Below are 12,134 nucleotides of genomic sequence, written 5' to 3'. Positions count from 1 at the left end.
GGCATTAATCAAGTTCATGCTTTCAGGCTTTGGTAGCTATTAACTAATGTCAAGTCTAGAGCCAGTAATATTTCTAAACTAGTAGTCATTGGGAATGAAAGCAGAAAAATGCTACTGCTCTTACACCCTTTTATAAGCCAATATAGGAGCAAGATGCTGAACCAAATAAATTGTTAATCTAATAAAACACTGTCAGCAGCAAGAAAAAAAATAACATAAAAATGGGAACAAATCTCATAAATGGAACAATTACATACTGATGTCTAATGCTACTATCTAAATCACATAATCTGCATGCTAATGTCATAATGCAGGGACACCATTTGCCTCGCTTGCCTTCCTATGGCTGACGTTTTGAACAGCATCCTTATGTTCTAGTGCTCCATACCTATAGACAAAGAAAAATTGACAAGTACAGTATATAACCCTAAGACGTCCCAATGATATTTATGAATTTACCTTACGGGAATCATTGTTGTAATTAATTTTTCATCTTGAGCGATAGTCACTAAAAAATAGCTGCAAATAATGTCTGATAGCTATCCACACAACTACTCCAATTTTAAAGATATCATTGTATCAGACTTATTTCCTGAATTATTTTTCCATTTATATGTTATGTGTCAGTGCTGCAGTACATGCTGATAGGATAAAGTGAAGTGCCAAAGCTCTTAGTTTTCAACTATGAATTCCCTCTGATTATAGTTCTTTAGTTCAGTGTTTTTCAACCTTTTTTGGGCAAAGGCACACTTGTTTCATGAAAAAAATCACGAGGCACTCCACCGTTTTCCGCACCGTTGGACCTCCCCACGGTCGCTACACGAACGGTCGTAAGTCGAGGATGGCCTGTGTTCTCAAGGGGTTGGACTAGATGACCTCCAAGGTCCCTTCCAACTTCTTCTTATTATTATTATTATTATTATTAGCCTCTTTATTTCATTTTATTTTATTTTGGGGCTTTTGTTTGTTTGTTTTTGCTGTGAAGGAAAAGGAAAGCTTGAAAAACACTGCTTTAGTTAGTATGCACAGATAGAATACACCTTAGAACAGGGGTGTCAAACTCGCAATGTGTCGCAATGTATCGCAACTTTTTTTCCATTGCTGGCAATGGGGTGGGTGCAGTTTTGGCATGACGCATCTAGCCCACAGGCCAGCAGTTTGATACCCCTGCCTTAGAACAAGAATTTCTTGAACATCTATTCCAGGGGTGTCAAACCTGCCACGTCAAGTGACATGTCACGACGTATTGTGACTTTTTCCCCTTGCTGGAGCTTGGGTAGGCATGGCTTCCGCGTGACGCATCTGGCCCATGGGCTGGCATTTGACACCCCTGATCTAATCCTTTTCCAAAAAGGCCTATGTATTCACTTTCTAGGCAATTGAAACAGCTGTGTAGTTTAATTTAAACAGAGATAGTTCTATATCCAGGCAATCCAGAAAAAAGCTGTATGTACTTTACATCCCATGTCCTAAAAATCAGGAACAGAATTTTTATCACCATATTCCTTCTGATGTTAACCAGAATTCCAGCTCCCCTTTATAGGAGGTCTCATATCTCTAGCCTTTATTACGCGAAACTAATACTTTTAAACATTGTATCCTTATTTCTAAAAATGTGCTGTTTCCTTTTGAAGTATACTGTATACCAACACACTAAGGATTGAAAGGAAAAAAAGCTTTCCCTTAGAAAGTTTAGCTTGCACTAAGTTGTGACCTTAGTGTAGAAACAACCTATTGAATTCAGATGGAACAGGTTTCAAGTATGACCAGCAGTGTGTTTATCATTACTTTGGCTACTCAGCCCACTATACCAATGTCAGATCAAACTGTATTAGTATAGCATGCAGAACATAAGTCTATCTGTACTGTTAGGTAGATGACTATGGCCTAACTGGTTGGGCTGGCAATATATATAAACTATGATTGTATTGTAGTAATAGAAACTGTATTGTATCACTTTAAATGTGTGATGATTGGCCAACGCTGTTTTTCCAACGGCCATAAGAGGGAGCTAGAGACATAGCTTCTCTCTCTTATTCTCTGTTTTTGTTTTATGCTTGTGATTTTAACATGTTACAAACTTTTATTAATGTTTAAATTATATTATTGTGTAGACTTTGTGATCATCTTTAACATTAATATTTATTTGAAAAACTAAATACAGATAGTCCTCAATTTACAAACTTTCATTTAGCAACTGTTCAAAGTTACAAGAACATTGGAAAAAATACCTTATGACCATTTTTTACAGTTATGACTGTTGCAGCATCCCTATGGTCATATAATCAAAATTCATAAGTAGAGGACTACCTGTATAAATAATAGAAAAGAATGAAATATATGACAATTGAGAGGCACTTGTATTGTACTTCCTACAAGATAGGATAAGCGGCCAGACCATCACCACCATTATATATTTCTGGGAAAGATATGCTGACACTATTCATATGATTTACAATTACAAAATCTCAGCTTGAACATATAACACTGTAATCCAATAGCTCCACTTTTAAGGAAAGATAGGTCTTTCCTTCAGCGTTTCTTTTCCTTAAAGACAGTTTGCACATAAGTAAGAATCTTCTCTAACTAAAACAACTGCAATTCCCAAACCAGTAATGTATTAAACATCTAGCAGACATGCATTAAAATAAAGGTCATTGACCTTAAAACAAAACTGAATGTTACTAAGCAAAGTTAGCTACCTCAAATTATTAAAAATCTTAATTCTCTACCAGCCTCTCAAAGACAAAACAGAGATTTTTTTTTCAAAGAGAGGCTTCATAATGGAAGGAATAATTTCCAAGGAGGGATATTCAAACCAATCCATCAAAGTCTTAAATACCCTGGTCAGGTAACTTCCAGGTGATTCTTATGTTAATATTGTTTAGTTTAAAACTGTCATTAAAAAAAATTATCATGGAATGTGGATTCAGTCTGCCTATGTCTGAGCATGTCCCTTAAATAAAGATATGATTTACCAAATGGAAGAGGAAGCCAGATCTGTTATTGATTGTCCAAATTTTTTAAAAAGAAATCAATCAGCAGGTCTCACACTGCCTTTTTGAAGTGCTGAATTGTTAGCAAAATTCTAAATTGTTCTGTAGCTAAATCTTAATCCAATCTCAAAAAATTTGCTATAAAAAAACCAAAACTTAGACAAGTAGAAAAATATAAAAATCATAAGGCATAGATGAAGCCTCCTTCAAAATCAGCTCATTGGTGTCTACACAAATAGTTCTTTTTGGCAAATACTGAAATGATACATGACGACTTCCTCCAAGATTTTTTAAAAAACTGATTTATTTTACCAACCTAGTCTACAGCTCTGGAATTTCATTGTGGTCACCCATCTGAGTCTTCCTCTGCTTAATTTTTGAGATCAGCAATGCTACCAGCTTAAGTCATATAAAAAAATATATAGCCTTTCAGACTCTTTCTTATTCTGACATTCTGTCCAGTAAGCAATGCCAAAATATAATGAATAGCTTTTTTAAAAAAAACCTTGCATTTCACCACCAAAAAGGTCTTGTTACATGAATCTGTGAATTATTAATATCATTAATACCAGCAATAATATCAATTGTAAATACATTGTTCAGAAAGGGCAAAAGGTATTTATCCACTTTAGCCTATTTATTGTTTATGAAATGCCATTATTCTTGAAAGTACCTACATATATTATACTTCAATGGCCTGATAACACATATTTCTAAAATAGTTGAGTTTTTAAAGTGTCATCTCATATATATTCAAGTCCCTTCAACTTTTTTGTGAATCATATTCTACCATACATTTCAAAGAAATACTCCCTACAAACCACCCACTGGCCACACCTCAAGTGGTGCTATACTATCAAAAATGGCCTATATGGAACTCCCTTTATATTAAGATGTAAGATTATATTTGAGATCAATCTGTTTCTATACAAATTGATAAAGTAGATATTCCATGTACTTGCAAAAACTTGCTCAGAGCTTGTCAGAGAAGGCAATAAATTTAATCTTAACAAAATCTCTTTTGTTCTAACAGATGGCTTACAGTCTGAGTTACTGTATAAGAAAGGGAGGGAGCATAAATCAGGCATAGTGATGGATGAGTTACTCTTTAAATTCTCACTGTAAATCATGGAAAGCTAGCCAAATGTACATTCCATCTGCAGCAATAGCATATATATCTAAATGTAGAGGCATGAAATTACCCATGCACACATATGCATGACTTTGAAAGCAGTTCACTGCATTCTTTGGTTATTCATTAAAACTCACCAATCTTCTACAAACACACTTCAAAGAGCAACACACTCTACAATTAAGACTTCTAGGATTCATCTAAAACTACTTTCCTTAAGCTCTGTGCATGCATATGTACAGAAACAGAAAGCAAATTTCACCTGGTGGTTCTATCAACTTGTCAATCAAACTAATTATGATGAAAAGTCCATATGCACATAGCTCTATTTACATAAAAGCTGATGTATGCAGTCTGTAAGCATGGTTTTCATATTGTTGAGTATCTCAATGTATAATTAGGAAACAATCAAACCCAATACTATCAAATCATTAGACTATATAAAGACATTATCCACGAGAGTTTTGCTAATTCATAGGGCTGCTTAAATCATAGAAATACTGTCATTTAAATGTCAAAGTGGTTACACCTCCCAAAAATTCATTCCAGCCAATCCAAAGGCCTTTTCAGCCTGCCTGTGTATGCATGCTCATTCATAGTAGATGCTTCTGCAGTGAGTTGCCACAACACTTTAACTTGTGGTATTGAAAGAAAGGAAGGATATGAATAAAATGATGTGTACAGCTTTATTATCAACACACTTCCCTTTGATTTATTGACTTACACAATAGTTCTTATCTTTGTATAGTAAACAATGTTCAGTTCACATAAGGAGCTTCATTCTGCTGTTAAAAACTTGAAAGTCAATTAGAAACTGCTCATGAACCTTAATAGCAAAACTCAGATGCAATAAGGAATAAATAAAAAAACTTTAGCAACAGCAAGCTTTTTAATCTCAGAGGAGCTGCCATCCACAGGGAAGGTCAAAAAAGTCAAGATGATGAGTATAATTGCATGACTGAAGTTCCACTCATTTGCACATGCATTTATCCACTTTACATGTGTATGCAAAAGGAAAGGACTTTAATAACCAGGCTGTGATTGTCATCATAACATCTTTGCTTCACCACATAGGCCCTGCTATCTATAGATTTTTTTAACTCTTATCCTGGATGCAAGTTCCTCTAAGTTCGATGATATTAAATCACAACAGATTGTTCTTTGTTGAGAACAATTGAGAATTGCTCAAAGTGGCACTAAATCACTGTTAACTCTATGCTTTTATACAAAATTAGATTAAAACCAGTTACATGTTTTTCACCAATTTGGGCAAATGGGCATGTTTAGAGTAAGTCGCATACAACCAGTGTTTGTTGTGGTTGCAAAATACCTTTTCCCAGAGGCAAAAAAGCATTGGACTTTGAGGTCTGTTTGAGGTGCTTTTGGAAATAAAAAGATTTTCTTCTTGAAGTTAGTGCTTTGATGCACACGGGGTTCCCAGTTATTTTCTACAAATTAAAAGAAGCTTAAGAAAATTAAGGAAGGAAGCTGGGAGGTATTAACAAATAACTCCATTAGGCATATTATCACTCTGGGATACTTTGTGGCTCTGGTTTCACTTAACCATGGAATAGACAAAGTATGCAAAGTATCTGGAGATCAGCAAAATAATTAAATGGAATTTGAATTATAACTAGACCTCCTCAGAAGTAAAACCATTACCATAAACTTTCTATCAATCAACGGTGATAGCTCCATACTATAGTACATCCAGTAGTTAATACTAGTAATATAAAATGGTAATAATAGTCATAACAAGTATTGTAAAACAATCACAATTCTACAGTTGTAACAACAGGCCTTCTGCATGAGAAAACATTTTGCAAAATAAGAATAAATTGTGGTTATAATTAAAAAAGAAAGTTTTATTTTTATATTTCAGTAATTAAAGGAGAAACCTTTAGTGCTCAAGGTACCAGGCTAGAAACCAGGAGACCATGAGTTCTAGTCTCACCTTCAGCTCAAAGCTGACTGGGTGATGGATGGCATATAAATTTAACTAATAAATGAAATATGTTATAGCTCTCCAATTTATAACTGCGGAATAACTGATACATTTTCACTATCAAAAATTATCATTTTTTTCCAGAAGTCAGTTTCAATATGTCAGCATTTATATTTATATTTATATACAATATGTAACTTCTTACCTTTGTGGAGAGCACATGTTATGGATAAGGTCCAATACATCCACAAGAAATGTTTTAACATTTTGACCTAAAAATAGAACAAAATAATCGCAAGGTATATTTTCATAACCTTAGAAAGCAATCAAAGTAAATATCTTAACAATGGCTAAAGCACCGTCTAAAAACTAAAAGACTGAGAGTTCTAATCCCACTTTAGGCATGAAAGCCAGCTAGGTGATTTTAGGTCAGTCATTTTCTGTCCTCCCAACACAATTCACAGATTTGTAAAACCAAAAACAAAACAAAAAACCAAGTCCAAAAAAATCTAAAGATTAAAATAGGACTATTGTTTTAGACCAGGGGTCTTCAAACTTGGCCCTTTTATGACTTGTGGACTTCGACTCCCAGAATTCCTCAGGCAGGCACGCTGGCTGAGGAATTCTGGGAGTCGAAGTCCACAAGTCATAAAAGGGCCAAGTTTGAAGACCCCTGTTTTAGACCAACTATAACCATGTAATATCAAGTGCAACTCACTTAACAGCCACCTTGCTTAGCAACAGAAATTGTGATTCCAATTGTGGCTGTAAGTTGAGGAGGTAGTCAGCTACCTACATTTATCGCGAATTTTTTTAAAATTGCTGTTTCCTAATGCTGTGACTTTAAAACTTAAATCAGTTGGCTGATTTTCCTGCTCATTTCACTCTCCTATGAATCAATCCTCGCTCTCCTCACAAAATTATAATGCTTGGAAAAGTGTAAGGAAATAGAGGAGGAAAACAAGCAGTAAGGCAGATAGACTCAATTACATAGCAGGGATGGGTACACTGCATGAAGACTTGAAGGGCCATATTGGGGGTTAGACCATTCTAGAGAAAATCTTTCTACGTGGTCACTAAGAAGTGACACCAACTTGATGGCACTTAATCAATCTAGGGTGAAGAGTTGTTCAGACATTACCCCTGAATTGTATCTGAAGAAAAATAAGAGAGAAGAAAGGAGAGGAGAGAGGGAAGAGAAGAGAGAAGGGGGAAGGAAGTAGGAAGGTTGGAAGAAAAGAGGAGGAGAAGTGGGGAGAAATGGGAGGGGAGCGGTGAAGGAAAGGGGAGAGGAGAGGAAGAAGAGGGAAGTAGGAAAGAAAGAGAAGGGAGAAAGAAGGTAGAGACAAGGGAAGAAAGAGAAGGAATGTGGATACAGTGAAAGGGCAAATGGACGAGCAACATCAAAAATTTGTCTGTATGTATTTATGTTATTAAAAGGGACACGGTGGCTCAGTGGGTTAGGACGCTGAGCTTGTCGATCAGAAGGTCGGCAGCTTGGCGGGTCGAATCCCGAGTGCCATGTAGCAGAGTGAGCGCCTGTTACTCGTCCCAGCTTCTGCCAACCTAGCAGTTCTAAAGCACGTAAAAATGCAAGTAGAAAAATAGGGACCACTCCGGTGGGAAGGTAACAGCGTTCCGTGCGCCTTTGGCGTCTAGTCATGCTGGTCACATGACCACGGAGACGTCCTCGGACAAGCGCTGGCTCTTCGGCTTGGAAACGGAGATGAGCACCGGCCCCTAGAGTCGGAAACGACTAGCACGCATGTGCGGGGGAACCTTTACCTTTACCTATTTATGTTATTAAGAGTATTTGATAGACAAGAATGTAAAAAGAATGTATGTTAATCTGTCGATATGTATGGGGGAGAGTTGGAAAAAATAAAAAACCTTTTATAAAAAAAACCTCACTGCGTCACATGACGTGTCTCAACATAGTGTGACTTTTTTCACATTGCTGGAGCTGGGGTGGGTGTGGATTTCATATGATGGAACCGGCCAGCAGGCCAGCAGTTTGACACCCCTGGTATAGGTAATCCTCCACTTACAAAAACTTGTTTCATGATCGTTTGAAGTTACAGCAGCAGTAAAAAAAAAGGTGACTTATGTCCATTGTAGCCTCATGGTCATATGATCAAAATCCAGGGGGGGCTTGGCAACTGGGATGTATTTATGACAGATGCATTGCCCTAGATTCATATGATCACCATTTATAACCTTCCTAGCCAGTTTCTAACAAGCAAAGTCAAAGTGGGAGGGGGGAACTTAGATTTACTTAATAATCACATGATTCACTAAATTGCAGTGATTCAATTAACAACTGTGGCAAAAAAGGTCATAAAATGGACACAAATTTACACAACCATTGCCTTGTTTAGTCATGGAAATGTTGGCTTAGTTGTGGCTATAAGTCAAGAACTACCTGTATAGATTTCATAATTTCAGATACTTAATTCTGAATTTCTGAAGTGCTGTAACTTCTTGAAGATTAAGTTATTTCTGTATTATTTTCAAAATACAAAGCAAACTTCTCCTGATGATCAGACAATTTTTGCATGAATATTTACCATAACAAAATATTTCTGAATCTGAAATTTGTACCTAAAAGTAGGGAAGTAAATGGAATGGACCAACCCTGGTTTGCCAATTTTAAGCATATAAAAATCTAACACATTCTTTAGGCAGAGATAAGATCAGCTATGAAAGCTAGAACTCCGCTCCAAGCTAATTTAGTCCAATTACTACATTCTTGCCAAAAACATGTCAGGTTTTCAGCACTTCAGAATTGCCCAGTATTTTCTTATTCCACATCATTGCTCTTGGCAAGAACAGAAGACACAGATAAAGATTTAAATGTTCATAACAGAATAGGGAAAAGTAGCCCAAAACTGAAGTGTCTGTAATTAATTTCACATTAAGTATTCATCCTTAGAATTCTACTGCTTTAAAGTCAATATGAGAATCAATAGGGGAAATTATTATATATATGCTATATTTTATGACAGAGTGATGTATTTACAGTTTAAATGGCACTGAATCCAACTAGATTTGAAGTGGCTTTCAATATACTGCAAATGCTAGAATAACACTCCTTTTAATCCAAAATAGGAAAGTGCCTTCTAAGACCTTTCTTATATTTACCTTAGAGCAATACATACTTTGCAAATCAGAAGGCCTCTACTTATATACAGCCTTCTTCCTTTTCTCCATCATATTGTTGGCTGGATCCAAACACAAAGGCCACCTTATCTCATTTCCTAAAATATTCCTTATTTCAGGGAGCATTAAAGCAATATAATTGTACACTAATCTCAATATAGTTAAGAATAATTTTCACTCCCTGTAATAAGTTAAAACACAACAGATGTTTCCAGACTTGCTTTAAGGTGTTTTGGTTCTTCTAGCTTAAAGAATGAAATATGAAATCTGGATGCTAAGTGCCACAAAAGAACATATAGTATTCTAATTAACTAAATAGCAGCACATTAAGTCTCTAAGGCTGTGTTTGCTGAGCAAGCTGTGACCAAATACTTTCCAGATGTTTAGTAAAATAAAAGAATATGATACAAGTCAACAAAATAAAATATGCACAACATTAAAGAATCAACACAACCTCAAAATTAGTAAGTGTAGAAATGAAAAAGGGAAAAAGAAAAAAGCCAGGAAATTATTTTATAAACAAAGAATAACCAAAGGTCTGCATTATTCTTTGTTTTTAAAAAATCAAATATCAAGAACATATCAATGTTCAACTGATGCAAATCAAAAGTAGATTTCTACTTCCAGCATTGCAGAATAATTCTTTTATCCAACCTTTTGCCTGAAGAATCCACAATTCTTCATAGCTGGATATATAAAAATAGTAATATACCCAACAAGAACAAACAGATTTTCAACATACGATTGAGACAGAATTGTTAACAACCCTGCTGACATCAGCCCCAAAAGCATTAATAGATGAAAACCAAATCAAGTTAGTCCTTTAATTACATCTCCAGCAGCATGAAGATTGCAAACTAACCTTGTTAAAGTTCCTGTAGCATTCAAATACAGAAAGCAACATTTTTGTTGCTTATTAAACTTACTTTAGTGTCACAATTTCATATTATTTACTGCAATCCTTTTGTTCACCAGGACAATACATTCACATATCTACTACCATCAGCTACCATCAGTTATATTTGGATGATGTGGCTTTAGCTGTATCTGCTTTAAGCTGGATTTCCAAATAAAGTTAGACTAAGGTTGCCTTTGCTCAGTCTCCCCAGCTTGTTCTCTCTAGATCTATTGTTCTTCAAACTGTTGAATTATAAATCCCAGGGCTTTCAGCTGTTGGTTGTATTAACTGAGAAGTAATCCAATGCAGCTGGAAGACCTTAGGGTAATAAGAGTTTCTTAGATGATCACCGCCACTAGGCAAAAACATACTTTTTTTCCCTTGGATTTTATGCTGCAATATATTTACTGTTCTTCTTACATGCATACATGAATGCAGCTGTTTCTGATTTACAACTTGGAGAAAACAGAATAAGGTTTGACAGAGCCACCAGTGCGTGAATGAGCAAGCACTCTCTATTGTAGTTCACTGAGGATCAAACAGGTTCAAGAAAGCATACAAGCCTACGTTGTAAGTATCTCAGAAGAAAGTTTTCTCTGAGCCTTACTCCTCCCATTTTTTTCAAGGACTTCTTAAGAAACATACACTTAATGGCTCCTTGCTTCTTGAACAACTTTATCAGTCAATAGCTGGCCTCCTTGTTTTCAACTATCATGGTTGTGAAAAGAAAAGTATTAAAGGTCTCCTTTCAACTGGAAAAGCCTTGTTAGATACTTGCCAAAATATTAAATGTATTTGTTAATGACTAAGTGATGTTTTATCCAAATTGAAGAGAAAAAACAAGAAATAGAAAAGGTAATTGGCAGTTGCTTTCATTACTGCTATCAAAAGGAAACAATCATACAGCTTACTGCATTAAGAAAAGGGGAAGATTGTAACATCCTTTGCCATCTTGGGCCCTCTGATATTTTGATTCCTTGTTCCATACACATTTAACACTCTCAGGATTTATTTTGCAATACTAATAGCTGTTGTTTCTTCTGAAGATTTGGCTCCCATGAATTTGGCATGGTGTTCAAAGCATGTTTAACCAATTCCATTAAACTTGGTCCCAAGCAAAACTTAAAACTGAAATCCAAGTTGCAGAAATTACTTCTCTGGTTTCATGCTTCCAGCGAAGTTGAAGAAAAAAAAATTAGACCCTGTACCTCATGGGAACAGACTCCAAATAAGTACTTCCCAACTGTATCAACTAATAAGCTCCTTGGAGTACTACACCATGTAATATACTCATACACTCTATTATTCATCATCACTCATCATCTTCATTCCTTTCAGATTATTGATAGACCGTTAATTGCCTAACACTGATTAGGTTCATTATAAATTGCACTGCTTAAATATTCTGTCTCCCATTTAATTAACTTTGCCAGTTTTACCATATTACTGCCAGTTGATTAATTGTTCTGCTGCTCAGTTGGTTAATTTGGGCTATATTCAATCAATCACTGTCTCTTGTCACTTGTAGTGATTCAAGTATTACATGGCAGAATCTCCAAATGATTACACTGACACTCCCCCAAAAGCATCATTTTGTGTTCCAGACACAAAAGCCTATGAGTTCTATATAGATGCAGTTATAAAGCAGATTACATTTTTAACTCAATGTCAAATGCAGTCCACCAACCAGGTATTGCTGTCCATTACAATAGTTCTGCTTATTTAGATCTGCAGAAATGAGGCGTGTTCTTAATAAGTTGCCATTAGTGGTCCATGGTAGATCATATATTGGCATAAGTAGGGCTCATACACTAAAATGAAACCAAAGTATGATTCAAAGTATAAAATCACTCTTAGAATGCACTTTAGATATAATTATATCTAACTAATTAGATAATGTTTGTGGAAGAGAAACTTGGCTCAGAGTAAGAAAAAAATGTTAAAGTTTATATTTTCAGAATGGTGTAAACTGGATGCGATTTTCACACTACAGAGATCAGGACC

At 35.6% G+C, this 12,134-nt stretch overlaps 1 protein-coding gene across 1 annotated transcript in view; it reads right to left on the bottom strand.

Moving 5' to 3' along the window:
• The window catches only part of VCAN (versican), a gene marked incomplete at its 5' end in the record, with an annotated part of 83,469 nt that extends 77,130 nt beyond the window's left edge, over positions 1-6,339 (bottom strand). Inside the window, one exon of the mRNA XM_081321118.1 lies at positions 6,279-6,339. Within this exon, the coding sequence (XP_081177244.1) occupies positions 6,279-6,339 (61 nt within the window). The remainder of the gene's footprint in view (positions 1-6,278) is intronic.
• Between the last annotated feature and the right edge of the window lie 5,795 nt (positions 6,340-12,134).

Source organism: Vipera berus (genome assembly GCF_964194415.1).
Source record: "Vipera berus genome assembly, chromosome: 2".
NCBI classification, from domain to species: domain Eukaryota; kingdom Metazoa; phylum Chordata; class Lepidosauria; order Squamata; family Viperidae; genus Vipera; species Vipera berus.
The sequence above is the reverse complement of the archived record's forward strand: the minus strand, read 5'-3'. Positions and strand labels throughout refer to the sequence as shown.